This window comes from Anser brachyrhynchus (assembly GCF_964034855.1).
Source record: "Anser brachyrhynchus genome assembly, chromosome: 1".
In the NCBI taxonomy this organism is placed as follows: Eukaryota; Metazoa; Chordata; class Aves; order Anseriformes; family Anatidae; genus Anser; species Anser brachyrhynchus.
The window spans coordinates 165205097-165232409 of NC_137694.1; the positions used below are offsets into that span (position 1 = coordinate 165205097).

The window sequence follows — 27313 nt, forward strand, 5'->3', positions numbered from 1 at the left end:
ACGGGTCTCCTTGCCCGGGAGAAGCCAGGTCCCCTGGGCCGCCCTGCAAAGCGAGCGCTGCCTGCCTCTGAATAAACACACGCGAGCACAAAAGCAGCCCCGAGCACCGTGCGAGCGTGCACGGAGCAGCCTCCGGTAGAGCCGGACGACGGCGGGACCCCAGGAGCGGGGCTGCGGGACGGAAATAGGGCTGGGGCGCTGGTGGCAGTGGTGCTGGTGGTAGCAGAGCTGGTGCTGGTGGCGGCGGCGCTGCCCTTTTGAATGCCTCCCGCAGCTCGGAGTGCTGGCAGTGCGCTGGGAGCGCCAGTGAATGTAGCCCCGCAGAGCCAATGAGCTGGGACCGGATGCGATATATCCTCTGGGACAACAACTGCTCTGTTCCTCCTCAGATCCACATGACGCCATTTACTGCTGCTTTTGCAGAGAGATCACCCTACCTCCTCCGGAAAGAAAAAGAGAGAGAGGGGGAGAGCGAGCGAGCAGAAAAACGCCGAGCCCCTACAGCTCAGATCTCAAATCTTCCTCCTCCTCCTTCTCCAAACACACAACAACAACCACCACCACAAATCCGCTGCGCTCCCAAAACACCCCCCCCCGATTGCAAACCACAGCGCTGCCTGCAACACACGCTCGCAGAGGGAGCGAGAAACCTAGAGGGAGAGAGGGGAGAGGAGCTTGCAACGAGCAGCCTCTGAGCAGAACGGCTACATTGCACAAGCTGCTTTTTTGGAGGAGCTCAGTGGAAGAAAGCTTTGGGATTTTATTTTAGATCCACTTTATTTTGTTTTCTTTGGCTTTCCCCTTCCTCTCGATCATTGGCAACAACAACAAAAAAGTGACTTGGTATTGGCGATTCGGCCTCCTGTTCATTGACGAAAAAAAAGGAAAGTGTGTGTGAGAGTGATTTCTTTTTAGGAGCAAAGAAAACCCACCCAGATCCGGAGAGGTGTTTTTATTATTATTATAGTATATACGCGCACACACGTATTTATAATCGATCTGGGGAGAGGGACCTAACTTTGCTCTGGACTTTTTACATGGTGATCATTCTTACTCTAATTTGCAAGTTGGACTAAAGCAGAGTTTGGAAAAGAATTTTTTTTGCTTTAGGGCTGGATTTATTTGCAAACCGCAGGAAGAAGAAAATACAAGAGAGAGAGGGGTTTGGTGCAGCGCCGCGATCACGGTGAGAGCCTTTTCCTTCTTTGCAAAACAAGCTTTTCAGTAACACCCCCCCCCCCCCCCCCCCGCCCCCCGGTTGCTCCAAGAAAACTCGTGGAAATGTTTGAGGCCGATCCCTTTTCCATTCGCACAGGTTCTCCCTCTCCCCCCTTCCCCTCTCCTTCCTTTCCCAGAGAGGAGCTGGAGGTGGGATTTCGGAGCGGTTTCTCTCGGGGGGGGAGCTCCGCTGGGGTTTTGCGGGCTGCGCCGTGTTTGCGCCCCGCCGGGGTGCCGCGGGGGGCGGAAAGCTGCGCGGGGGGCGCGGGGCTGCGCGGGGGGTGCAGGCAGTGGCAGCGGGGGCTGCGAGGGGAGGCGGGGGGCTGCGGCGCGATCTCCCTGCTGCGGGGAGCAGGGCACGGGCTGTCCTGAGCGCCCCAGCCCCGCCGGGCACGCGTGGGCTTCCGACGAGCCCCCGGGGGTGTGAAGGAAGGGCGCGGCGGGGGTGGCGAGGGCAGGAGCTGCTTGTGCTCCCCGGCCCGGGGGAGAACGAGCACCCCGCCTTCCAGTGCGTGATTTACGCCCGTCTTGTCGTGGCGTCGGGAGATCCGTGCAATTCGGAAGTGAGTGCACGCCTGGGATAAATATGTGTGTGTGTGTACATGTATATTTCTCGTGTGATGAAATTAATTCGATCCAGAAGACGGGGAAACTTCTCCCCCCAGGTTCCACTGTGCAGAATGCATGTGTGGAGGGGTAGGAAAGCCTTAATTTTTTTTTTTTATTATTATTTTTTTTAACCGTTTGGCGGCTTTACTGTGCAGCAGCCCCCACACCAAAAAAAAAAAAAACCTGCTGGTGTTTTCTGCAAGTTATTTGTGTGTCAGTTTGCCCCACCCCGATGGTAAAGTCCCTTTTGCCCTAATCCATAGTCCGATCACACACTCGGCCCTTAATGGGGGTTTCAAAGCACTTTGAAAGAAGAGGAGGTGGTTGGTGTGTGTGCGGTGGGGATGGGGGTGGGGGTGCCTTGCATAGGCTCCGGACACAAAACAGAAATTCATGGGCAGAGGACTTTTTCCCCTTAGGCTCGCCTTCCCCCAGCCAGCGAGACACGGGTTTTTTCCACAGCACGCAAGAAGCCCCTTGCGCATCGCAGTTCCCCAAACGTGCGAGCACGAAACCCGGCCCCCCGCTCGCTCTTTTGAAAATCCCAGCTAGGAAAAGTTAGCAATCATGGCACTTGAGCTCTGCGAGAGTGGACTTTGGCTTTTGGAAGTGGGGAATGGTGTTATCACCCACACGCACGCACAAAAAGGCCAGCGCTGCTTCCCTAGGCTTGGTGGATGGAAAGGCGAGAAGCGGTGGGTCAGTGGGACCCAGTGCTTTCCCCTACGAGTTTTCAGGCATACGTGTGTTTGCAAATAAACGTGCTGGAGCTTTACATCTTGACCTGTTAACGGATCTATCAAGGGGAGAGGAAGGCAGACCGCCCGGCTAGGACTGATGTTCAGCTGGAAATGCCTCCTGGGCAGGGGCGGGAGGGGGGAACTGAAGTTCAGACGACTTGCTGAGAATGGGTAAAAGCGAGAGCAGCTTTGTGGACCTGAAGGGATGCTTACGGCAAGGCGAGAGGGGGTAATTTGCCTTTTACCCAGCTGTCCTGGAGGTGTTGTCTCAAACCGTCTGCAGGGCGCCGGGCATTACCCGGTAGGCGAAGGCTTCTTTAGCATCTTTCGGGGGAGGGCACGGGGGGGAAGAGTTAAAAGGAAACGTGGGGTTGACTTTCCTGATAAGGCAGCTGCGGCCGCCCCCTCCCACCTCCCAGCCCAGGGGATGTCTCCTCTTTATCTCCAGGTTGTCTGCACTTGCGGGGCCGCTGCCTTGCCTGCAGCGCTGGCGGGCGGGGGGCTGCCGTTCCCCACCTGCTGCGGGGAGATGGAAGCAGCAAAGCGCCGGGGCTTCTCCTCCAGCTCCCACCTGGACGTCTGAGGAGGGCTCCGCCGCCGAGACCGGGGTCGTTTTAAGCGCCTGGCAGGTCAGGGTCAGCTCCGCTTTTGCGCTGGGTTGTCACTGCTGGAGAGGCAGGGGCTTCGCTGGCTAAAGTCTGGGCGGGGTGGAGGGCAGATAGGGTTACCGGTTGCTCTCAAGGATGGGGAACGTATTTTGCATTCTTTTTTATCTCGAGACAGTTTCAGATGAGGGAATGCCTACTTAGCCAGTTGGCTGAAGCATTTTATACTTGAAAGCTTTACTTTGAAGAAAACAGAAGCAGTGCTTCAAGACAACTTTGCAAGACTTTTTATTTTATTTTATTTTATTTTATTTGGGAGGGGGGCACCATGACACTGCCTGCAAAACCAGGATTTGGCAGTATTTAAAGCATTAGGTCACTCTTAAAACTTCAGATTTTTTTTTTTGGAAAGAAAACGTACTTCAGGGCAGGACGCCAGGAGTTAAAAGGTTAAATGTTTTCCGCTGCTGTTAGAATAAAGACAGTGTCTTGAGATATTCATTGTTAAAGTGTTTGGCTATATTTTATTATACTGTGGTATAGTATTATTGTTGGTAACTGATGTGTACAGAGTAACACTATGGTGCTCTTTCTAGGTATAATTGAAGACATTGTGTGGTCCTTGTAAGAAGCTTGGTTCCTGCTTGGGTTTTAATTGTAAAATATTGTTCTGGATTTTTGTATAGGTAATTGGATTTGGGAACTGCTTTAAAATATGATAAAGGCAAAACAAATACTAACTGATTTAGAGGTCAGTGCTTGAAACTTGTGCATATTTTAATGTGGAAGTTAGTTATGTACAAGTTCACATATTCTGGGTCTTTTACTGGCTTTCCATTTAAATTCTCCAGTTTGCATTTCAACTTTGTAGTTAATGATCCTTTAAAGTAATAATTGCAATCAAGTAGTCTTCTTGGATGCTAGCTTTGTTTGATTATATCGTGCATGCCTCTGCCCCACAAGCCACTCTTGGTAATATTTGCAATTGGAAATGTAGTCTATGGAATTTTTTACACGTTTTAAAAAAAATAAAACTGGTAGCATTGCTTTTGTAGTATTGAGCCTTAAAATAACAATCACAGTGGTATACATAAGTATGACACACACTAAAATATTGGAGAAAGATATTTATACTTCTGCTGTTGAAGTTTTTGGTAGCACTAACTCATTTAATGTCTAACCTCAAACATTTTATTGCTATTTAGTGTTTTTCTTGGGACCATTGGTATTAAACTAAAATTTCCTATTTACATCATGTAAAGTTTAATGTGTAAAGAGACTAGGCTACCAAAATATTATCCAGTTTTAAACAAAATTGGAGAATTATATGTCTGTCATCAGCAGGTCACATTACACTTGCTAAATACTTTCAGGCTCTTTTTTTTATTATTTAATGTAAAATAAGTTTTTTGGTAGTATGATGTGAAGAGTCACTTCAAGTGGCTGAAATTTAGCCACATTAGAACCTGCAGTCTAACCAGAAGATGGCCTGGGAAGTCTTGGTTATCAGGTGTAATGCCTAGACTTTCTAGAGCCGTGAGTTGAAATACACGGACCTAGAACGGAATCTCCTTTAAGCTCTCCTCAGGAGTAGCCTAAACAGGCCAAGTGAGGCATTTCAGCTGACCTGTGCTACGCTCTGCACTAGATGTGACTCCTTTTTTAATGGCTGATGCATTGCTTGAATGTGTGCAGTGCTGTGGGATCCTGCAGGCTGGAAAGGCTGCTGGAGAGTATGAGATGTGTTGCAATTAGTGAATCCTCTCTTTGTTGCTCCAGGATTTCAGATGTGTTCTAAGCCTGCTGGGGTGAGCACGCTTCCGGGCACTGATGGAGACGAGAGCTCAGCACGGCAGTGGGTCGCAGGCCTTGCTACAGGCTCGGCGTGACAGTGGGAGACCACACGGGGAGCCCGACCTGAGGGATGTCCTGGCGCAGCAGGTTCACGTCTTGTCCTTGGACCAGATCAGAGCCATCCGAAGCACAAATGAGTACACAGAGGGACCGACAGTGGCTCCGCGGCATGGGGTCAAGTCCACTCCTCGCCTAGCAACCCAACCTAAAAATGAAAGGCCCCATGGCTTGTCTGAACATCGTCATTTTAGCCGGATTCAGCACGTGCAAACCCACGTTTCTCCTCGGGCACCTCTATCCCGCTCCATCAGCACAGTCAGCACAGGTTCACGGAGCAGTACGAGGACAAGTACAAGCAGTAATTCCTCTGAACAGAGACTTCTAGGATCATCTTCAGGGCCGGTGGCCGATGGGATAATCCGAATGCAGCCCAAGTCTGAGCTCAAGTCAAATGAGCTGAAGCTGCTGAGTAAAGAAGACTTGGGAACGCACATCTACAGGTGCGAGGACTGTGGGAAATGCAAGTGTAAGGAGTGCACTTATCCAAGGACCCTCCCATCATGTTGGATCTGTGACAAGCAGTGTCTTTGCTCAGCCCAGAACGTGGTTGATTATGGGACTTGTGTTTGCTGTGTGAAGGGCCTCTTCTATCACTGCTCTAATGATGATGAGGACAACTGCGCTGACAACCCCTGCTCTTGCAGTCAGTCGCGTTGCTGCACTAGATGGTCTGCCATGGGTGTGGTGTCCCTCTTTCTGCCTTGCTTGTGGTGTTACCTGCCAGCCAAGGGTTGCCTTAAATTGTGCCAGGGCTGTTACGACCGGGTAAACAGGCCTGGGTGCCGCTGTAAACACTCAAACACGGTTTGCTGCAAAGTTCCCAGTGTCCCCCCCAGGAACTTTGAAAAGCCAACATAGCATCACTAATCGGAAATAGTCAAGTAATAAGGATTATTTTAACATACATATGCAACCAACTAAGCAACTATGGTCTTGGCACTGTAGTAGAAGGGTTGGGGATACACTTTGCTGTTTGCAGTGACATGCTTTTCTCTGTGTGCCATCTTAACTGATATGCTTGCTAGAATCCAGCTAGTGGGATACAGGGGAAAAAAAAAAGGGATACAGTACATTGTGACCCACATATTTCATAAGCTAAAGCAACACAGACACTCCTAGGCAACTCTATTGTTTGTGAATAGTACTTGCAAAAATTTGTAAATTAGCAAATGACTCCCTTTTTTCATTGTTTTCTGCCAGAGATAATGTGCTATATTTTTGTATATACAATAATATTTTCAACTGTGAAAAAGTAAGTGGTGTCATAAGACATGGCACAGTCACAAAATATTATACTAATATGTTGTACATTCGGAAGAATGTGAATCAATCAGTATGTTTTTAGATTGTATTTTGTCTTACAGAAACCTATTGCAAGACTCTGATTTCCCTTTGGACTTCATGTATATTGTACAGTTACAGTAAAATTCAGCCTTTATTTTCTAATTTTTTCAACATATTGTTTAGTGTAAAGAATATTTATTTGAAGTTTTATTATTTTATAAAAAGAAATATTTATTTTAAGAGGCATCTTACAAATGTCACCCCTTTTTATGAGGATGTCATAGTTGCTGCAAATAAGGGGTGAACGATGCATATGTTCACTATAAAATAGAAAATATATTAACGTTTGAAATTAAACTGGGCTACTTGTCATTTTTTCCCCCCATTTATTGTTACGAGTTGGGAAAAACAGTACTTTAAATTGCAAACTTCAAAGTAATATAGTCACAGTGACTTTAATCTGATCATCTGGAAAAACAAAATAGAAGTGTACTCCAAGTGTATTTTTCTTTGTTTTCTTCTTCATCTGAAAATAATGCATGATTTTCACTTCCTTTACACAAATGTCACGTATGCGGTTCCTACATCAGAAAAGGAAAATGGAACAGGAAAATTCATTAATTCATTCCAGACTACGACTAATAGGCACTGAAAGCTTGAACTATTCTATAAGTGATAAGCTTTTGTGCTTCAGATAGGAAATAAGTAATCATCCACCAAAAAAAAAAAAATTGATATGGTCAGTACAAAAAGCTTGCAGGATTATTTCTTCAAAGCAGAAGAATATGCCACAGGGAATGATAGATCTGAACGTAGTCCAGCCTTATGTCAAACATTTGCTTCACTTGTAAGAAGAAAGTTGCTTGATTTGTCATTTGTGGCAGTTACCTTCCACTGAGGTCAAAATCCTTTTGCTGCCAAGTTTCCCACCGGAAGTCTAGAGAATGATTTACCTTTCTTTATTAACAGACTATCATTTCCTGTTCTGAGCATGTCTTTCAAAGTTTAGAGGTCTTAATGTTGAATTTTATTTATACATTTCTTAAGCTGACATTCAAGAAATAGTTGTGAGTATTTTTAAGCTGACATGCAGAAAAATCTCACAGCCTTTTCTGAACTCTCTCCAACAAAAACAAATTATAACTAATAAATTAAGAACTCACTAAAGGTTGAAAAACAGAGCATCAAGTAAATGTTACATTTTTGCCCCTGAATTTTAATCTGTGATCTGGTGTTTGAAGCAATTTACACTGCAGTATTCAAAAACCTGTGTGTTTGTGTGTATTGGTTATCAGTCATCAAGTGAAATTAAAAAGTGCAAGTCCTGACTAGTTTGCAAAACAAAAATAGCTGATACATAGGCCTTGCTCATTCTCTCCTTTTCTTTCCTCTTTACCTCTTTAGTGAAAAAAATAAATATATATATATATATAAGCTGGTTTTCTTTCCTCTTGCATGAACTGTCTGGATAATTTGGTATACAGCGACAAACCATATATATTTAGCCTTCTGAGTAGAATTTGCCAGGAAGAAGGTGGCTTACGTTACATGAGTAATTTGTCTATTCTTAAAGTGCATCATTATATTGTGTTGGGGTATACATGTGGGATTGTGTTTGGTTGCTGATAAACAGGGATTTTTAATTTATTTTTATTAACAGAAATTTTGTTCTGAAAATTTGAAGGGGTTGGTAACCTTCCTCTGTTCTAATTCCAGAATCAGGCGCTAATGCTTAAACGGTCCTTGGTTAGTCTTGCAACCATGCTGATTGAAAACAAGCCTGGGAATAATCAACTAGCCCATTCATTGGGGAAATCTTTGACCTTTAGGCTGTATTTTGGAAACCAACACAACACTGATTTTAGTACACAGTGAACACATTCTGTTCATTGTATTAATGAACTTGACAATACTGAAGATGAGCCCTAACTTTTCAGTGACTTATATTTCACTCAAGGAAGGCATCTCTAAGGAAAGCTGAGGGTGAAACTTCCAAACTGCAGCATGGCTGAGCAGTGTAGCAGTCAAGAGGGGTGCAACTCCAAGTCCTCTTAAAGAAATTATGATACTGCAATTGTTTTGTTTTGTATACTAACAAATATTTTAACTACTTAGGTTCAAAGGGAAAGGGAAAAACATCTTCCTGTTGATAGTGAAATTTGAAGCTGGTCTTGACATTGAACACTTGTTGTCACATTCCACTTGGTTCTTAGTGAGGATAACTAGTAGATTGCTCCTCAGTAGGTAAGCATGTTACCAGTGAATTAGGTGTATATACGACACTTGGGAATGAGGGTGTACACAGGAAGATGGCATTATGCAGCACATTGGCCTAACTAGTGTGCTGAGATTTAGGCTTCTGTTAGTATAAATTAACATGTGTGCAGTAGACTCTTAAAAGTTGACTTGTGCATGTTAGTTAACAACTTAATATTACACTTAATTAGATAAGCTTTACTGTTCTAAATAAAACCAAAATCTTGCCTCAAATAGATTAGATTGTTTCAGTAAGAATTAAGAGGGCTTTTCAAGTGGATTGAGATTATGTTATTAAAGCATACCTGCTTTGTCCTTTGAGATAGGAAAGTCTAGGCCTATAAAAGGAAAATTTTCCGTACACAGGTTTTGAGGATAACAGCAAAAGCTGTGCCAGATATACACGCTATAGAACTTTGATTTTAAGAGATCTATTAAGACAGGAGAGAGGGGAAAACCCTTCTTGCTGCTCCATTTGTTGTGTTTTTGCTTTAGTGTTTTGATCTGTGAACCTTTTATAAATTCTGATGTCACTGTAATGTTTGCATAAAGTTAGAGACTTGCAGGATTGGACTGACAGTTGGCTACAGTAACAATGGAAACAAATAGCTTATAGCAAATTATTTTTCCGTATGGTGTGAGCTACAAATAAATACATCAAATTTGCTTGTACAGTAACTTAGGAATGTCTCTATTAATATCCTCAAGCAAATTTTTTATTTTGCTCTTTAATGGTTTGAGGCTTGATTATAATTTCTTTTTTGAGATAGTGATCATAGCAGTAAAAAAGAAAAGAAACTTTGATTCAAGTGGAAAATAAAAAGGTATAGTACTTTAGATGGAAATAAAATGTGTTCTTCAAGGATTTGAGATCATATTCAGGTGAGTATTTACATATTCAAGTGAGTTACCAAATCAGTCTTCAAAAGACAAAATTCTTCAAATGAACAGTTTAGTAGTTATGTGGTCAGGAAGATTAATTCCATAGCTCTTTTACACTTTCTTACCAAGCCATCAGCTTGTCTGAGTTGGAAGTGATTTGACAGTAGCAAGGTACTGATCACTTACTGCACCATGCATTATTTGCCTTTTTTTTTTTTTTTTTTTAATGCACAACATGAACTGATATAATCTTCAATTTGGCAAAATACAAAATAATTAGTTTTTGGGATGAGTGAAATCTTAAGGCTTATTCTTAAATGATGGGGGAGAATAGAATGCATTTCTGCACTGCAGTAGAACATTCAATTATTTTTAGGAATTAACTGTTGAGGAAGAAGGATTTGAACAGTCTGTCTTGTCTCAGATGTTCCTAGATGTGTGCAGGTACAGTGAGTAATAATGATCTCATTTGCTGAGACTAATTTCTCAATCAGTCACTGGAGCACAGACCCAGAAAGAAATTGGCTGAATATGAGAGCACACTTGATTGAGTAATGTCTGTATGAATAGGAGTTGGATAGACTTCTTACTGAAAATGTCAGCAGTGTATTGGCTCATCTTAAATAAATTAATTGCAGGTTGGGGTCACAGGTAGACAAAACGGTGAAAAAACATATCAAATCCTTACTAATGAAAATACTCAATTTGCTTCCATTGTTTTTCATAGAAAAATAAGCAGTGATTTTTTTTTAATTATTATTATTTTTATTAGAAAACTGGAACTGTGCACAATCTGGTTTAAAACAAGAAATTTAGAAAAAAAAATATGTCTCATTGAAATTAAGACTCTTTGACATGAAAACTCTGGGCATATACATAGTAATTCTTCTTTCCAAAAACATTGGTTCAGTTTGAGGAGACCCTCTATGCATTAATTTTATTTCTCTCTTCATATTTCTTCGTTTTGGTCCTGGTCCCTGTCCCTTCTCTTGACCCTTCCTCGCCTTAATACATAAGGGTTTACTGCCACTTACTGGGACAAAAGGTGAAAGAGGAGGGTGCAACATGCTTTTCTCATTAGTATTTTGTTTCTGAAAGTTTAAGACAAGGTGAAAAAAAATGATTACCTCGCTGTAGCTATTCTGCATTTTAGAGAGATATAAAGTGTTTTTCCATTCATGTGATATTGAAATACACAGTTCCAGAAAACATCCTCTTTTCATTTCTTTAGTATGACTTTTATTGCTAGAGAATATTTTGTGTGTCTTTAAGTAGTTACCCTTTGTTTTAATTTAGTGTTGTTCTGCTTCAGATGTCAGAAACAGAGGTCTTACTACAATAAAAATATTTGGTATTTACTGTCATAGGCATTGTTGAGAAAGCCAATGCAATTACCTATGGGCACGGGTAGCATGGATTTCACTTGATGAGAGTTTGATGGTTTTCAGCCTTTGGAAAAGGCAGGAGACTGCACTACATACCCAAAGATTCTTTGCCTCTGCTACAGGATTTTTTTTTATTTTATTTTTTCACTTTGACTGAAATCCTGTGTGCTAATTAGAGAAGCTCATGGCTGAAGTGTTCAAACTTTTAGACTAAAGTGGTTCCCATTTCAGTAGTTGTCAATAATTACAAGATTTGACAATGCAACTTACTTATATAGGATTATTTATAGATGTTTGAATACTTTGGAACTGAAGTTATATTTTAAAACAATCTTACCAAGGCAGAAAATTTGTTTGAAAAATGTAAGAAACTGTATAATCACTGTAGCTCTGCTTTCCTGAAAGCCTACTACAAAACTGCAAAACCACTCTGTGCAAAAATGTATCAGGCTGAATCACCTTGAACAAGGAAGAAGATGTGTGGTTTTTTTTTTTTTTTTTTTTTTTTAATTACCTTCCCTTTTTTATTCTGATTAGGACTAACTCCGAGGCAGTGTATATCAACTGATCATACATAAATTGTGTGGTTGTCAATATGATTGCTGTTAAAATAATATCCTGATGACCTTTTAGCATATCTCAAAAAACCCTGCAATTGAAAATTTCTAAATGACCATTCAATCTTAACATTGGTGTCTTCAGAAATAAAGTCAAACATTAGGGCTATAGCAATCTGTGTTTCAAAATTAGTTGTATTGTAAATTAAATGAACTCACTGGTTATATGTAAAACTACTACTTTGAGACAGACGTTTCTACTTGAGGTTTAAAAATCAAATTGGACCTTTGTCAGCTTCCAGTGTAGTACAGTTTTTATCAGTTACTGTTTTTTTTAAAGTATTGTTATTTCTTGTTGACATGTAAGACATGTAAAAGTTGGCATACAAAAACACTGTTGAATGCACAGAGCAAACTAAGTTATTCTTCCCTTTCATTTCTCTTGCATAAACTAATGCAAACAGGAGAAAAATTTGAAACTGTTGTTGTTTGCTTTGGGTCATTTTGTTTACGCATTTTGTTCAATTATTTTAGACAGAGTGACAATTTAATGGATTGTTGGGGTTATTATTATTATTATCTGATTTATTTGACACTAAGAAGTGAGTTAAGTAGAGCAGTTAAGGGATGAAGAATGCACTTTGGGTACTCACCTATCTGCAGTGAAGAAAAGTAAAGAAAAGCAGGAGGTTCAGTGATTTCCTGCAGAATTTACTGAATGCAGTGTTTGTTATACAAGTAAGTTTACTGTTTTCTACCTATGCTGCTCTGCAGATGGAGACAGAAAACTTTGGGAGATTAGGCAGTTGTTTATGGTGTATATGTTTTTATTCTTTATTAATTTTTTGTTGGAGAAGTATCGTTTTCATAGTGTGAAACCCATACATGAGAATCATAATAATAATAACATAATAAATAACATAATAATGCAGCTACTTCCAAAGGTTATGTACCTGCATACTGCCTAATATGGTTACCTACCTATGGCTGCCTACTGTGGCTCTTGGAGGAGGAGAGGGGTGTGTTTGTGCTTCCCTCAGACCCTTTTGTCTTAAGTGGAAGACTATAAAGTGCTCTGAAACATGTATGGGGGATAGGGGATTGGAATGTAATGGTATAAAAAGTGAAGTCCTTTACATTAGAATTGTGCCTAAACTTTTCTCTCCAGCACACATACAATCACAGTACAAAGTCTCAAAGTGGGAAACAGTATCCCTGACTACCTCTGTACTAGTAAATCAGACAGTAGGTGGAAATGTTCCTGGACAATGGATGGCGGTTGCCCACACTAGTGAAGCATCAAGACTTTCCCTGGTGTGAGTTAAGCATGTGTCAAAAAGTACTCTCCCCAGCACAGTTCCGGAGTCAAAATGTTCCAGGGTCATTCCCAAAAGTCAGCTTTCCGGCAGCTCCCCTCTTTTAGAGGTTAAGGGAGTTGCTTACTATAGATACTGTCCTTTCAGGGCCAGCTGGAACATGGTGCCCAGGAACGTTCTCGGCCTTGTCCAATTTATTTGCAGTCCAGGAGGAAGGAGATCCCTCCCACAGATCTTGTTTCAAGCGGACTCACAAAGACAGACCTCATGAATGAGGATGACACAATCTTACTCCCAAATAATAACTTAATTGCATAGAAGTAACTTTTTTTTTTTTTTTTTGGTGAAAGGAGTCATGCAGTTGGCAATGTATCTTGTTAGCATTTTACAAAGATTAGGCTATAGGGGTTCTTGTTCCAATGTGGAATAGTTGCCTAAAATTATGTAGGTAAACTCCATTTCAATTTTATATTGAAGCTAAATCTGTACTTTTATCTGTTTGATTTGGGCAATGTCATTTTTTCTTTTTACAAAGTTATTTTGTAAGTAGCTACTGACAGAAGTCATAAAAAAAAAAAAAAAGAAAAAAGACTTTCTCGTGTATTTATCTTTCATTAACTTGTAAACTTTCATATGTCACAGCACTTATTTAATTTTTAAGAATAAATTAAGATAGTATATCTTATTTTTGGATATTACATACATCTTAAAGCAAACAGTCCCCAAAACAGTTTCCTCCAAGGATAATCACTATAACCTCATCTTTCCACAAGATATGGAAAGCGTTCTTTTTCCTTTCAGCCCCATGCTCCCTTAGCCCCCAGGTTATAGAGTGGGTGGTTTATGGAACCTTGTAATTACTGAGTGATTTTGCAGGCTTTCATAGAGAAAAAAGATGTGTAAAGTATTGTGCTTTAGCTTGGCAAACAAGAGAATGGATCAGATCCCATTAAAGTATTTTAAATTTATGCAAAATATTTCTATATGAATGCTGTCTGAGGGATGAGATTGAAGGGAAAAAAAATGTCACAGTTCACCCCCTTAAAATCTCTGCTACAGAAAAATGGGAAGGTCGTGTTTTTATTTTATTTTATTTTATTTTATATTTTATTTTATTTTATTTTATTTTATTTTATTTTATTTTATTTTATTTTATTTTATTTTATTTTATTTTATTTTATTTTATTTTTAATTTGATAAACTAAACTAAGCAAACTATTATATGGAGGGACATCCTGTTCAATTTATTAAATGTGGCCAGGATGCTGTTTACATTTCACATAGTTTTTATCCAAAGACCTCACTTCAGCTGCAAGATTGGTGGGTGAAATGCCTGGCCTCACTGGAGGCAATGACAAAATTCCCCTTGACCTCCTTGAAACTTTGTATAGACAAGAGGTGAATTCCTGAATATGTACTGATTGAACATACACTTGAATGGGTATCCTGGGAAAATCCCAGCTGCCTAGGAGAATAAATAAAGTTTATAATTGCATGACACACACTTCTGAGTTAAGGAATAGCAACCTTACTTTAGGATTTTTAACCTTCATTTTGATCCTACTTAACTTACTCTATGACTAAGATAATTTATTCCTACAACTGCTGTAGCAGATATGCAGTTGCTTCCTTTAGGTGTTGATCTTTAAGATTTTGCTTAGGGAATCTATTCTGGGATTGATTCCATTAATGGTTCTGTAGATTCTTGTTAGGCATTTTACTGACAGACTTGTGCTGATACAAACTTGTGTGCAGACTCTTTTCCCTTTGTTTCAGCTTTTTTGTTGTTTGTTTGTTATTGTTGTTTTGTTTTTGTATACTGAGGTTGCAACAGTTTGACTGAATTCACTTCAGCTCAGCTGTTGCAAAAAAAGTCTAGGTAGACCATTAATTTTGGTTAGCTGACAGTTTGGTTAACTGGCATAGGCTCATTCATAGTAAGAGTATCTGCACAGTGTTTTGTGACAGTATTACTAAATCAGCTATAAGCAGTATCTGAAGTTAAATGAGTGAAAGCATGCTTAAAGTAAACTACAGTGAACTACTCTCAGACAGAGGTGTCTATGCATGCTAGCACTGCTTTGATCTAAGATGCCCATTAAGATGGGCAAAATATTTTCACAGTTACATTTCTATATTACACATTATATGTCCTGTATATATATGCACATTACAATTGTATCTGCTCTAGGGGAAATTACAAATGGAAGGAAAGATGCTACCTCCTATTACCATGCTCACTGCTACTAATACTCTTCTTTTAGAGTACTACCTTTTTCTATAGCATTCTCCTCTATTTTTCATATGAGACCATAAAAGGCACATCTTTCCCCCAACCCTGAGAGAGTACATCTACAGAGCAGAGTACATCCACTCTGCATTGTGTATCTTGAAGTCTCCCAAGCGTGATATGTTGGTCCAGTAAACAGAACAGCTTTTTTCCACTCTGTACTTTCAGCGAGAAATGAGTGATGAAGATGCTACTTTTCATATTGCTAATCATAATGCGGCAACTTTCAAAGGCCTTGTCAGTTCCCGAACATGCGGATGTAAATTTGCACGCAAATGCACAGAAAGGCAGGTTCACAGCCCCTTAGGACTTATGGACTGCTTTGGGAGAAAACATTGTCAGCAGGTGAGAGGTAAAAGGGTGGTTGCGTGCACAGATTTGATATGTTATATAAAGCAGGTATGTACATATCCTGATGATGCCAAATCTTTTAAATATGCCTTAAAAATATAGGGACTTTTTAAATGTTGAAAGATTTTTGAACATATGCAAAGAAGCAGGAGAGGCCAGTAGACCACTGTTTTCTTTTTTTGGATAGGCAAGACTGTTTTATCAGTCTCCTTTTATGGCTGCAATTGTGCTACAAATAAAATTATTGTGTTATAAGTAACTTATAACCTGGTTTTCAGGGGAAAAAAATAAAAAAAAATAATAAAAAAATTGTCTAGATGTTTGAAGGCTGTAGGAGCAATGGCTATGAGCAGCAGTGGCCAGGAAATAATGAATGTTGGTTTTAATGCTGAATTGCGTTTAATGAGAGACTTAGTCACATTATAGTAGTACAGGAAGCGAGTAGACACAAAAAAATGTTCATTTCTAAATTTAGAGACCTAAACCTGAGTTGTCCACATTTGATTCAGGCATCTCATGTAGTTAGCATGAAAGGTATTCTCTTTCTCCTTCTCCTTCTCCTTCTCCTTCTCCTTCTCCTTCTCCTTCTCCTTCTCCTTCTCCTTCTCCTTCTCCTTCTCCTTCTCCTTCTCCTTCTCCTTCTCCTTCTCCTTCTCCTTCTCCTTCTCCTTCTCCTTCTCCTTCTCCTTCTCCTTCTCCTTCTCCTTCTCCTTCTCCTTCTCCTTCTCCTTCTCCTCCTTCTCCTTTCTTCTCCTTTTTCTCTCTTTTTTTTTTTTTTCCCTGTTGAAGGCCGTCTACAATTTTCATGGCAATGAAAAAACTATTATCTTTAGTACCTATTCCAGAGACTTAAAGTAAGGCTTACTGGGGCAATAAAACACTAGGGACCAAAAAGAAAATGTGGAAAAATTTTGAATCAAGTGAAAAATCAGATGAAATTTTTTTGCCATTTTGGTGTCTACTTCCTTGGTGGAGTGTTTTATTTATTCATTTATCTACTTATTTATTTATTTTATTTATTTATTTTTTTAATCCTTCTTTCCTAACCATCCTAGTCTCCTTCTGTTGTTAGGGTCTGCCAGTCTTGTGGGTATAAGATCACTCCTCTCTGAAAATATACCTCCATAGAAAATTAGTTAACAGCACTGCAGAAAGTGGTTACTGCCATTGTGTTTTTTTTGTTTTCGTTGTTTTAATAATTTGACTGAAACCCAGATTCTCAAATTGGGTAGGTGAACCTGGCTCCATGAATGGTAGTGGCGGTCTGATGATTTATACAAGCAGAGCATATGACCTAGTAATTTACTACCAAAAAATGATGTTACACAGCAGAATAAGAATCTAAAGATTTTATCAGCTTTTGCTTCTTAATGCATCTTTGTTGAACAATAGCTTTCACTATAACTCAAGACAGTTCAGATTCTTTACTTTTAATACTTTAAGAGCTATTATTTATTATGTTCAAGATGCTTGCACAAAAGGAATGTTTTCAGTTCAGTCACTTAACATTAGGATCCCAGAATCACTTGAGTATTCCCAGACATGTTGTGAAAATAAAATAAATAAATAAATAAAACCCTTTCAAAAGGAAAGAAAACTGACCATTTCAGTTTACAAATTAAAAAGGAATAGTATTTTATATTTTTTGAAAAATACTTAAAGTATGATTTGTATGGCAAACATTTACGCTGAGCCTATTTATTATGTTATGAATAACATTTTTTCAAGAATGATTCATCAAACTTATTTTAGAGGCTGCCTTGAATTCTGGTCATTTCTGTAGATACTGCAATTCATAGTCATTAGTAAGCTAGTGGTTTGATCTAACCTCAGCTACCTGTCGCTGGCTGTGAATGGAAGAATTTATTTTTAGTGTGAAACCACAATATGAATATTTTCCACTCAGAAAGTATAAAAACCCCTTTAAGTAAAAATTTTACTCTTTTGCTGTGATGTGCTGTGGCTCTGATGTCAGACAAACTGGATTCTTCTTACAGAAGATCATTTTAAATGCTTGATTCTCTATTGAAGTTGACAAGAATTTCCTCCGCTTAACCCCTTCAGTGCCCCTAGGTGTTCAGCTCACGTCAAACAAAAGGGAGCTCCTCTGCCTTGTAGACAGACATGGTGGGATGTTGACAAATCCAAAATGAGAAATGAAATGGAAAAAAACTGCCTGTGAGCACTGAGGAAGGAGATTTGTGGGCAGGTCCATTCTGTAATACGTGACAGATACAGCAGCTCTCGAAAGCTGTGACTTTACAACTGCACAACCACTACAGTTGCTATGCCAGTATGGGAGCCAGTATTTTGACACTTGGTGATATTTCGTTGATTATTAAGCTGGGCTATTTGGGGGTAATTCTGCAGTTTTTGTATGATTCAGAGATGGAAATAGTCCATAATTACAGGGAAGTATCATCTGTGCTTAATAAGAGTCAGTGGATTAATAGTGGTAGAAAGCCATCTTTAGGCCTTGAGTATGTGGATCCTGCAGTTAATTACTAAGCATCAGAATATGAATCTCTTGCCTTACAAAACATCTTGCCTGGTCTCCTAGGTTAAATAAAATTACATGAATGAGTATTTAGGGATCTATGGAAGCTATTGTTCAATATAAAGTTGGAAGGACTACTTTACCCACTACTGAATGTAATGCAAAAGAATAAGAAGATGAGGCCTATATAATGTCCTATTATATGGCCTGTATACTATACATTGGCCTATATACAAGCTTCTTTTTTTATGAGATTTTTTATTGTGTTACAGATAAGATGAAGAAACAATGTTCAGAATCCAGATGCCTTTATACTTATGTTTGTTTTATAATTTTGCAACCAAACCTCAGCTATAACGTGATTAAAAACAAGAAGATAATGCGGAGAAGAGGAACATAATATGGTTTAAAAACCAGAAGAGTTTCTACCTCATATACAAAAATCATTTCATTTTAAAGACAAGCACTGGCTCCCAAGCCTTGATTGAGAACCTGGTTTCCACAGAATATTAGCACTTCAGATTATTGATGAGCTTTTGTCACTGTTCACCACTGAGTTTTTACCATTTCAATCAGAGAGGCTACTGACTTTCCCCACTTTATGTTGTCACCACCTTTCCACAGCTTTAAAAATATTTTAAAATAATTTGTGGATTTCTTTGATGGAAGAAAATGAGTTCCTCCTTCATATCTATGATACCTCACAAGTTCATGTTTTGTCCCATTCTTAATAGGCTAAAAGAAAGAATTGGATGATTTTGTTCCACTAGCTCAAATAAATTAATTTATCTTAGGCGAGGAAGGATGTTGTCTTTTTGTCCCCACTAGTAAGGAAAAAAAAAAAAAGTATGTTTTCTGCCAACTGCTTGCTCACACATGACCATTAGCATAAGGTAAAATATTAATGTTGTCAAAGCTGCTGGAAATTCAGTGCATGGGGTTTGGTCATTTGTGCTACCAAGAAAATGTTTACCATCTCTACCAACATGTGTCAAAAGCTACAGTCAAACTCTCAACACCGTGATTTTACCATCTGATAAGTACAAGATGTTTGTTTTAAAAGCACAAGAAAACAAGTAGCACTCCCCGACCAATTTTCTTAAGAGATGATAATGCCTGAGCTTCTGGTTAACACCTCTGAGTATGTTCCGAACCATCTTACATTTTACATCTGTGCCTTAAAAAGCATAAAGCCTTGCTTATCAAAACATTTCTACTCCTCTTGAGTAACAACAAGAAGTATTCCCAGGTACTCACCACTTCATTGCCCATGCAGCATCGGTTTGATTTTTAGCCTAGAAGCAAGAAGGGACAGTGACAGCATTTCAGAAGCATGCCAATACTGGCTGCAGAGATGAAAAAGTAGCAGGAGCACACCTTACAGCACATCCTAGAAGATATGATAAGTAAACTTCCTTTTGGTGAGCAATGTAAAAATCTTGTCACAGGACTATAAATATTTTTGGTAAGTTACATTCTTGATTTTTATATGTTAGTGTGATGGTAAAAAAAGTTGTTGCTGCTTTCAGATCCTTGTTGCCTTGCACAGATGGAAATCTTGACCATGGTCCAATCCTAGATTCATCCACCTTCAGTGTATAGGGGCTGTAACGATAGTTATCTTAGGGCTTACACATTTATTAGGACTATAATAGACTAATATTCTGTATTTCTCTGATAGCTAATGACTGGATCTGCTAAGCCAAGAACCTGCTTATAGGTTTATTTAGAAACCTCTTAGGAAAATTTCAAAAAGTGGCAGCCAATCTGGGATGTGTTCATAATCAAGAGTTAGCTGAGAAAATGCAGAACACAATCTCCAGGGACAAACAGCCTTCACAAATAGGCTTTGTCCCATCAACATCTATAATGATAACCCCTTCAAGAGGCCAACCACAACATATTTCTGGGCTGGCTTAACCTCCTTTGTTTCTGCGAATTTGATGTTAAAACTAACAAACAAACAAACAAACAAAAAAAACCATGGACTTTGTACATATCTGTGCAATATTTCCTTTATAGAGAATAGATCCCTGATCAGAAATGAAAATGAATAGGAGGGGTGTATTCTCTAATATCGCAGCACAATAGTGGTGGATGTGGGAGGGCCATGAGGGGAATAGACTGTCAACAAATGGCCATGTCTGTGTATTTTCCTTAAATAAGATCTCTGTTGTCACCATCAGAAACCATATCCTGAGCTATATGCTGTTAAGACTTTTTGGAGAAACAGTAATTTATGCCAAGTCTGGGCTGTGCTGGACCATCCTGGAGTAGGTGAAAGGGAATCACCGTGACTGTCTGTGTGTCTCTCAACTACAGTTTATTACAGACTATCAATCCTCAGACAACTGTCCATCCTGTCCATCATCTCCATTAGAATTTTTCTGGAAAACTTGTGTAGAAGTAAAGAAAAACAACTCTTTGAGTTTTGCTAGATCTATGATTTTTTCCCAGTGTGAATGAACATAACTGATCAGGGCAAAGCTGAAAATTCTGCTAAATATGATGATAAAGTAATTCTCTACATTATTCTAAGAGAAGATTTTCTACTAAAATACAAGTCAGCTTTTCAAACAGTTAAGTCAATAAGACACTGCAACCTGTTCCCCAGAATCCCAGCAATGTGAACACAGCTACGTAGCTATAGCTTATGGATGGTTCTGTAGAGTTAGCAGGTTGGTTAGGTGACTGTAAGCATTCATGCCCAGATCAGCCCTGAGACATCCAGAACAGATATGAACTCCAATACGTCAATAAGGAAAAGTAAAATACTTCTCTGCTACTTTGCTGAATGGAGAAAAACACATCCTCTTGGCCCAAGATGCTGGCCAACAGTTAACTGAATCCAGCCTACCTGCTTAGCAGGGTGATATTGTTGAAGTATAGAAGTAAAATATCAGACTACACAACAATACAGTCCTTGTGGTTTAAAGGTTATACTTCTACACATTAGCTTCCCTGGGCAGGAAAGTGGCAGTGTGACGTGAGACCAAGTTAATGTGCAGGCACTCTCCCCTCCCCTCCCCTCCCCTCCCCTCCCCTCCCCTCCCCTCCCCTCCCCTCCCCTCCCCTCCCCTCCCCTCCCCTCCCCTCCCCTCCCCTCCCCTCCCCTCCCCTCCTCTCCCTTCATTTTTTAAAGAAGTTATGACACAACAGAATCCTGGACAGATGAAAATCTTCTCACTTCAGATATTTACAGTTTACGCATCTATTTCTACATGGGCCACCCTTTGACTACTTTCATCTTTAGTGCATATAAGTGAATAATCTTAGAGTTACATTACAGCTGTTACAGAGCTAAGAGTAAATGAGAGGGCTAGATTTTCTGTGACCTGTTATGATTCTAGTACTGCATTTTCACATTGCATATTTACTGGCAGCAACAAAGTTCGTGCCAGTTGCTGATTCACAGTGCATTCCTATCCTATGTAGAGAGGTAACTGCTGAATTACCCTGCATCTATGTTGCAAGTGAGGTGCTGTGGATGACATCCATGGCTCCAATGCTCTTGGCTCCACCAGGAGCAAAACTGCTTCAAGCACACCATCTGTGTATGTTAGAAGATTCCAAATGCAGATTGGAATTCTTTTAGATTCCAAGGCAAATTTGCATCAAAAAACTCCCATTCAGTGCAATAAATATCTAGTGTAGATGCACGTGTAGAGTGTAAGCTGTACCCTACATTTATTCATCTACATTCAGATAAACTGAATTGATTGGCACCATAGAATCATAGAACGGTTTGAGTTGGAAAGGATCTTTAGAGATCATCTAGTTCCAACCCCCTGCCATTGGCAGGGACACCTTCCACTTGATCAGGTTTCTCAAGGTCCTGACCTTGAACACTTCCAGGGATGGGACATCTGCAACGTCACTGGGAATATGTGTCTAGCTCAGATGGAGACATATATACTTGTAAGATTGATCAAAACGAATCTGACACTGTACTTATTTTTACAATAAGATTTTTTCTTCACATTCATATTTGTAAAATGTTGCATTCAAACTACTTTTCACATTCTTAATCTGTACATTACTTGGATATGTAAGCACTGCTGGTTTTAGATCTTTTATCTATTTGATATAGCACATAACTTCATAACCAAATCCAAGCAATATTTTAAGATTGTGATTTTGTTCTTGAAAGCAGAAGTGAAAAGATTACTATTTCTAAATTCTGCATTAATTTTGAAATAATTAATTTAGGGCAAGCTTCTGTATTAAATGCAGATGTCTGCATGTGAAAGATCTAAGTTCCTGTGACAGTCAATGGGAGCTCTACTCAGTCATTCACACTTCAATGTTTCATGTCATTTGAGTTATCCAAGAGTACCAGTGATATTTGTATGAGTCTGGTATGACCATCAGGAATGGCAGGTGAAGTCCAGGTATGGCATTAGGTACATGTGCAAGTGAATAATCAAAGGATCAAAGGCAACTGAATAATCAAAGAATCAACTGAGTCAGAAGGTTGTGTACCTTATAAATCATCCTAAAGCAAATGTCTAAGTTTGACTAGATGAATAGCACTCTAGACTTCATTGACTGGATTGACTAGATCTCCCTTGATTTAGCTTAGACACCTGCATTTATTGCTTCCTAAACTTAGATGTCTGATTCTGGAACAGATCCTACCCCTAGTAGCTAAATTACTACATCCTGTTCTTACTTGTTTAACTGCTACATAATCATTTTGAGTGACTATATGGCATACGAGTTGAGAAATAGAATGTAAATTCCCTAATTTAATGGATTAATTTTAATCTATTTTAATGGCATTGACCTTTTTTTTTTAATGGGAACAAGTATGGTTTATGGTTCTGGTGGTTATGAAAGTTTTCCACTAGCTTTTGTTCACTGTTTTTAGTGTAATATGCTAAATATACATGAAAACTGCACATCCCACACCTTCTCACAGTTTTATCTCTGGGGATGAACAGTCCTGTTATTTTCGAAAATAATTCCCTGAGCACAGCTTTCATGGACACAGAACGTCAGTAGAAAGTTGTTTCATGACTTGCAAAATACACTATCCAATAACAGTGTCAGTGAAACTTTTCCAGGCGTGTAGAAAAAGGCAGAACTGTACTGAATCAATAAAGGTCATTTAATGTAATCACTTAGAGTAAAAAGGACTACATATACTGCAACCAGTCCTTGCACATATTTGTCTAAGCTGTACCTAAACAATCTCAGTGAAGGATTTCCTACTGAGTCCCTATACTGATATGTTACCCACAACATGCAGGAAGATGGTTATTGCCTCCTTTTACAGGCTTCTGATTCTTAAGTAATAATAACAACAATAACAAAAAGAATAATAATCTTTCAATCAGTTGCACATATGATTATTACATCTAGAACATCCTGTGGAAGTGCTTATGTCTCCATTGACTCTAATGGAAAAACATGACTGTGTCTAACCACAAAAATATAAGACCAGCCACCTTTAGTCGGACAAATAGATTCATATGGCCCTGTATGCTACTCCTTACAGAAGTAGATGCACATAAAAACATTCCAGCCGGTACAGATACTTCCCTGGGAACACTCTCCCATAACTAAGCAATTTTCAACCCAGAAACTTCCTGTACCCAATCTAGTGTTTTAACAGCCTTTCTAGACCCATCTATTAATTTCTAAAGCCCACTTTCTTAAACGATTCTAAAACTATTGTCTACAATATCCCTCAGCAAGGAGTTCCGCAGTTGGACTATAAATCTAATGTTTAGCTGGCCAAAGAAGCTAAGATTAATTTCACCCTAAACACTTGCAAATGGATTGTTATAGATGTACTTTAATATATTTATGAGGATTGAAGGTACACTGATTGATCCATACTTTGATCTATAATTCCTTGATTGTGTTGCAGCACTTAACCTGTACCATGAACCTCTCAGCAGGGGTTATTAGCTCAGGTGCAGCACAAAGCAAATTCATCTAACTGGGTACATATGTTTCTAGGTTTTCTGCACCAAACTTCACTGTTTTCTGTAGACATTTATTATTCTTTTGCTCCTGTGTATGCTTTTGTCAAGTTGCAGAAAAGAAAATTAACTAGACTGGTTTTCTTGTCTTTGCAGTTCCAATTCCTGCAAGAATTTTCAAGAATGACGCAAGATACAAGAGTCTTAGCAGCAACATCTTTTTGCTGTAAGGCAAATGTATGAATAACAACAGATTTTAGCTTTTAGAGTTTCCTCTCACAGGAAGGGAGACCTATTTCAATATTGGGGCACAGTACATTTAGACTTTTCATCTATGTGTTTGATGAAATGTTCAAGTCCCTCTGTATCTTATTCAATGTAATAACTTTTCACTTTGTGCTGTGCGGTACTGTTTGAAGCTTCCTGTAGTCTCCTACACTATATATGATCTTTCCCTTTTCTTTTGTCAGTTATTATTATTAGTTTTAAAACAGCAGCCCCCCAAATCCAGAAAGACTGGAATTGCATCCTGCTCAGGATGGGACAGATAGGACAGCCATCAAAGATAATGTCAAGCATAAACCCAAGATGCATTTAGTGGCACTAAATGTATATAAGGCTAGATGCACTGTTAGAATTTGGCTGGGTAAAATGTGTTTATAACTCTTTTGCAAAGAAGCAAAAAGCCAGCAGGATAAACCAGTTTATCTAGTCTATTGATTTCTTGTTTCTCTGAATCCTGATACTTTGATTTTTTTGGCTTGAATCTTGATGCTGAAAAAAAAAAAAAAAAAAGGTGAAACTGATGCTAAGGGCCATCTCCCTAGGGGTAATATATGGATCAGGTATGCAGATTGCTGGCAGAGGATTTTCTAAGGTAAGTCTGCAAAACATGCAGCTACAGGTCTCCCTTTAGGAAGGGTTTCAAACCCACCTCTCTCATTTTACATGTTAAATGTGGCCTAGAGGAACATCCACCCACACCAAATGGAAAAGCCAAATTTCCTTCTAGTTCCAAAAACATTACAGACATCTGCCAAATGACATTTCTAATTCTTCCCGTAAAAAATGGAAAGCTAAACAGAAGCATCACCCTTCCAATGAATCCATTCCAAACTTCCTGATTTATTCCAGATCCACTGCATTTTAGTGAGGCTCTTAAATAATACCCACTTTTGTTCTTATGGGGCTTACCTCAGAATGTATTTTATATGGGTGCTCCTTCAGAAGCTTTTAAAAATGGTCTAGAAATCATAAAGTTGCAAAGTTTTACTTCTGATACGTGTTCAGTTCCTATTGACTTCAGTGGGGGGTTTCAAGGTGGAATAGACCACAGAGTTGGAAACATTTATTTAGGCACGCTAAGGAAAATGAATAGTTCTGAATAAATGTTAATATTTCCACTAACTACAACAAAATCTTAGCACCTTAGGTTTTTATTATTATTATTATTTTTTAATACAAGACAGAACAAAGTACTAAAATATATTTAAAAAATTAATCAAAGGAATGGTCAAATAAAGAAAACCACAAAAACTTGTTATTGTGATTTCTTTTAAGACCTAATTAATCACAACATCTTGCAATGGATAAATCTTCTCTAAGATGTAAAGCTTTATTTATTTCATTTTTTTAATAGCTGTGTGATTGTTGAAAAGCACCCAAATTTGTATTACCATAAAGAAAATATGTCTTAAGATTTTATCCTTTACATTATAAGGATATTGAAAGTGTAGTTTTCAGCTGTCACTGTTGAGCCCCTATTAGTACTGGAAGATTTTTTGCAGCCTGACTACCTGGACAGGCCCAAGAAGACCCAGGATCCTCTGGCTATGCCCTGACCTGGTCAGACAGAGCCAGCTCCTGTCCGAAGTCAAGTAATTGCAAGCGGGTTGCTCAACCATGCTTTTTACCTCAAACGCAAGTGCCATGTGAATGTGTCTATATATGACTTGGATGAGAGCTGGCTCATGTCTGGCCATTCTGAAGAACAGACAGACAAGCTTGCATCTGCCTGTACCTGTCCCTGTAGACATACCCTAAAGCTGCTAAATAGCTGATTTTTTTTTTTTTTTATGTCACAGTAAACAATGAATATGGAATGTCAAGTAATCATCGTGGAACTAAAAAATCCTCAACAAAGAGAACGGGCAAAACAATGCAAATAAAATGAGATTTTTTTCCTCCCACACCCATCAACTGTCATAAAAGTGCAATAGCTGGAATTGACGTAAACTCTTTTGAAAAGCTAATTTAGAAGTGCTCAGTCATCTTTTATTTTCTTCATTATTCTCCTATTTTAATATGTTTCTTCTGATTTTAAGAACAACTTGAACTTTGATACTTGTAAAATGTAAGCAAGAAATACTGGCTATTGGTACAGGAAGTACAAGACAGCCTGTGAAATTTTCCATTGTCTTTCATAAAATTAAAGGTCCTGGTAACTTTGGATAAGCTTCCATACTTTGAAGTCAGAAGTGTTGCATGAATGTGTCCTTTGGCAAAATTTTCCTAAAGTATATTTGTTATTAAATTCAGTAATGTTGCAAAGTAAAAGTGGCTACTATAGTCGCATGAGGAACCATTAATGTCTTCAGTAATGTATTAGCACTAATAAAAAAAAAACGTAAAAAAAAAACAGATAAAAAGAGAAAATAGATGTATAATTCTGAGGCTGACAAATGTCAGAATGACACTTGTTTGTTATTCTCTAGTCATATACAGAAAGGCTTTCTAATAGCATTCATTTATCTTTTTATCATAAATATTTGAGGGTTCATTACTTATTTTTATTTTTGCAGTTTAGTTCTTCCTTGTCAACATTTAAAAGACATCATTTCGAGATTCCACTGGTAACATTGCTGCTTAAGTACTGTTGCAATGCTGTGCCAAATACTGGAGACCCGCATGGATTCATCCTACATGGCCTGCTTTGGCTTTGTACTTTTTATGAGTTAAAATGGAGATCCAATGAGCAAATTTGCTTTGAAAATACTGTTGTAGTAGTAAATGAGAGAAATATTTACAGAACTCTTCCAAAGGTTCTAGGTTTTCCAGAGGGATCTAATAACTTGAGAAGTAAGAGAAAATACAGATCAAAGCTTTTGCACCTAATTTGGGTCCCCATCCAAACTCCACATCCAAATGGATCAGAGGGCTTGTTTAAAGAACTGCTCCTCTTCTAGAACTATTCTATTTTACACTAACAGTGGGATACTGTATCCACAAATAATACATTTCAAATAAGGCTTTTAAAGCCCTTACTCTTACTGATTTGAGCAAAGGTTTATGCTACAAAATGGAACTTTTTGGAGCAGGGGACAAATACATGGCAGTCAAGTTCAGAGATGCAGGTGAATCTGAGAAGATGAGAATTAAATTCCCAAAGGCTTTTCCCAAATAACTTTAAACTTAACAGAACTCTAAACCTAAAATATCTTCTGTTTCAGTAAGAAACAGTAACTTGGCCCCAAAAATTG

At 39.0% G+C, this 27313-nt stretch overlaps 2 protein-coding genes and 1 long non-coding RNA gene across 7 annotated transcripts in view; 2 read left to right on the forward strand and 1 right to left on the reverse strand.

The window, feature by feature from the left end:
- Positions 1-68: 68 nt before the first annotated feature.
- On the forward strand, positions 69-6727 carry SPRY2 (sprouty RTK signaling antagonist 2). Of its 5 annotated transcripts, none has more exons than XM_080576138.1 (3): positions 419-1186; positions 3016-3202; positions 4952-6727. In XM_080576138.1, exon 3 carries the CDS (start codon positions 5003-5005, stop codon positions 5942-5944), a length of 942 nt encoding a protein of 313 aa, XP_080432264.1. In that variant the 5' UTR covers positions 419-1186; positions 3016-3202; positions 4952-5002; the 3' UTR covers positions 5945-6727. The 5 variants fall into 5 exon arrangements, with proteins under 5 accessions (XP_080432262.1, XP_080432264.1, XP_080432263.1 ...); XM_080576137.1 differs by having other exon boundaries at positions 3016-3196; XM_080576136.1 differs by lacking the exon at positions 3016-3202 and having other exon boundaries at positions 69-1186.
- Positions 4949-27313, reverse strand: part of LOC308187802 — a 28686-nt gene continuing 6321 nt past the window's right edge. Inside the window, exons 2-3 of the long non-coding RNA XR_013944927.1 lie at positions 19162-19199; positions 4949-6951 (exon numbers count right to left, since the gene is read on the reverse strand). This is a non-coding gene — a long non-coding RNA (uncharacterized lncRNA). The remainder of the gene's footprint in view (positions 6952-19161; positions 19200-27313) is intronic.
- The window catches only part of LOC308187799 (uncharacterized protein), a 58014-nt gene continuing 37651 nt past the window's right edge, over positions 6951-27313 (forward strand). Inside the window, exon 1 of the mRNA XM_080576143.1 lies at positions 6951-15401. Within this exon, the coding sequence (XP_080432269.1) occupies positions 15231-15401 (171 nt within the window). The 5' untranslated portion in view covers positions 6951-15230. The remainder of the gene's footprint in view (positions 15402-27313) is intronic.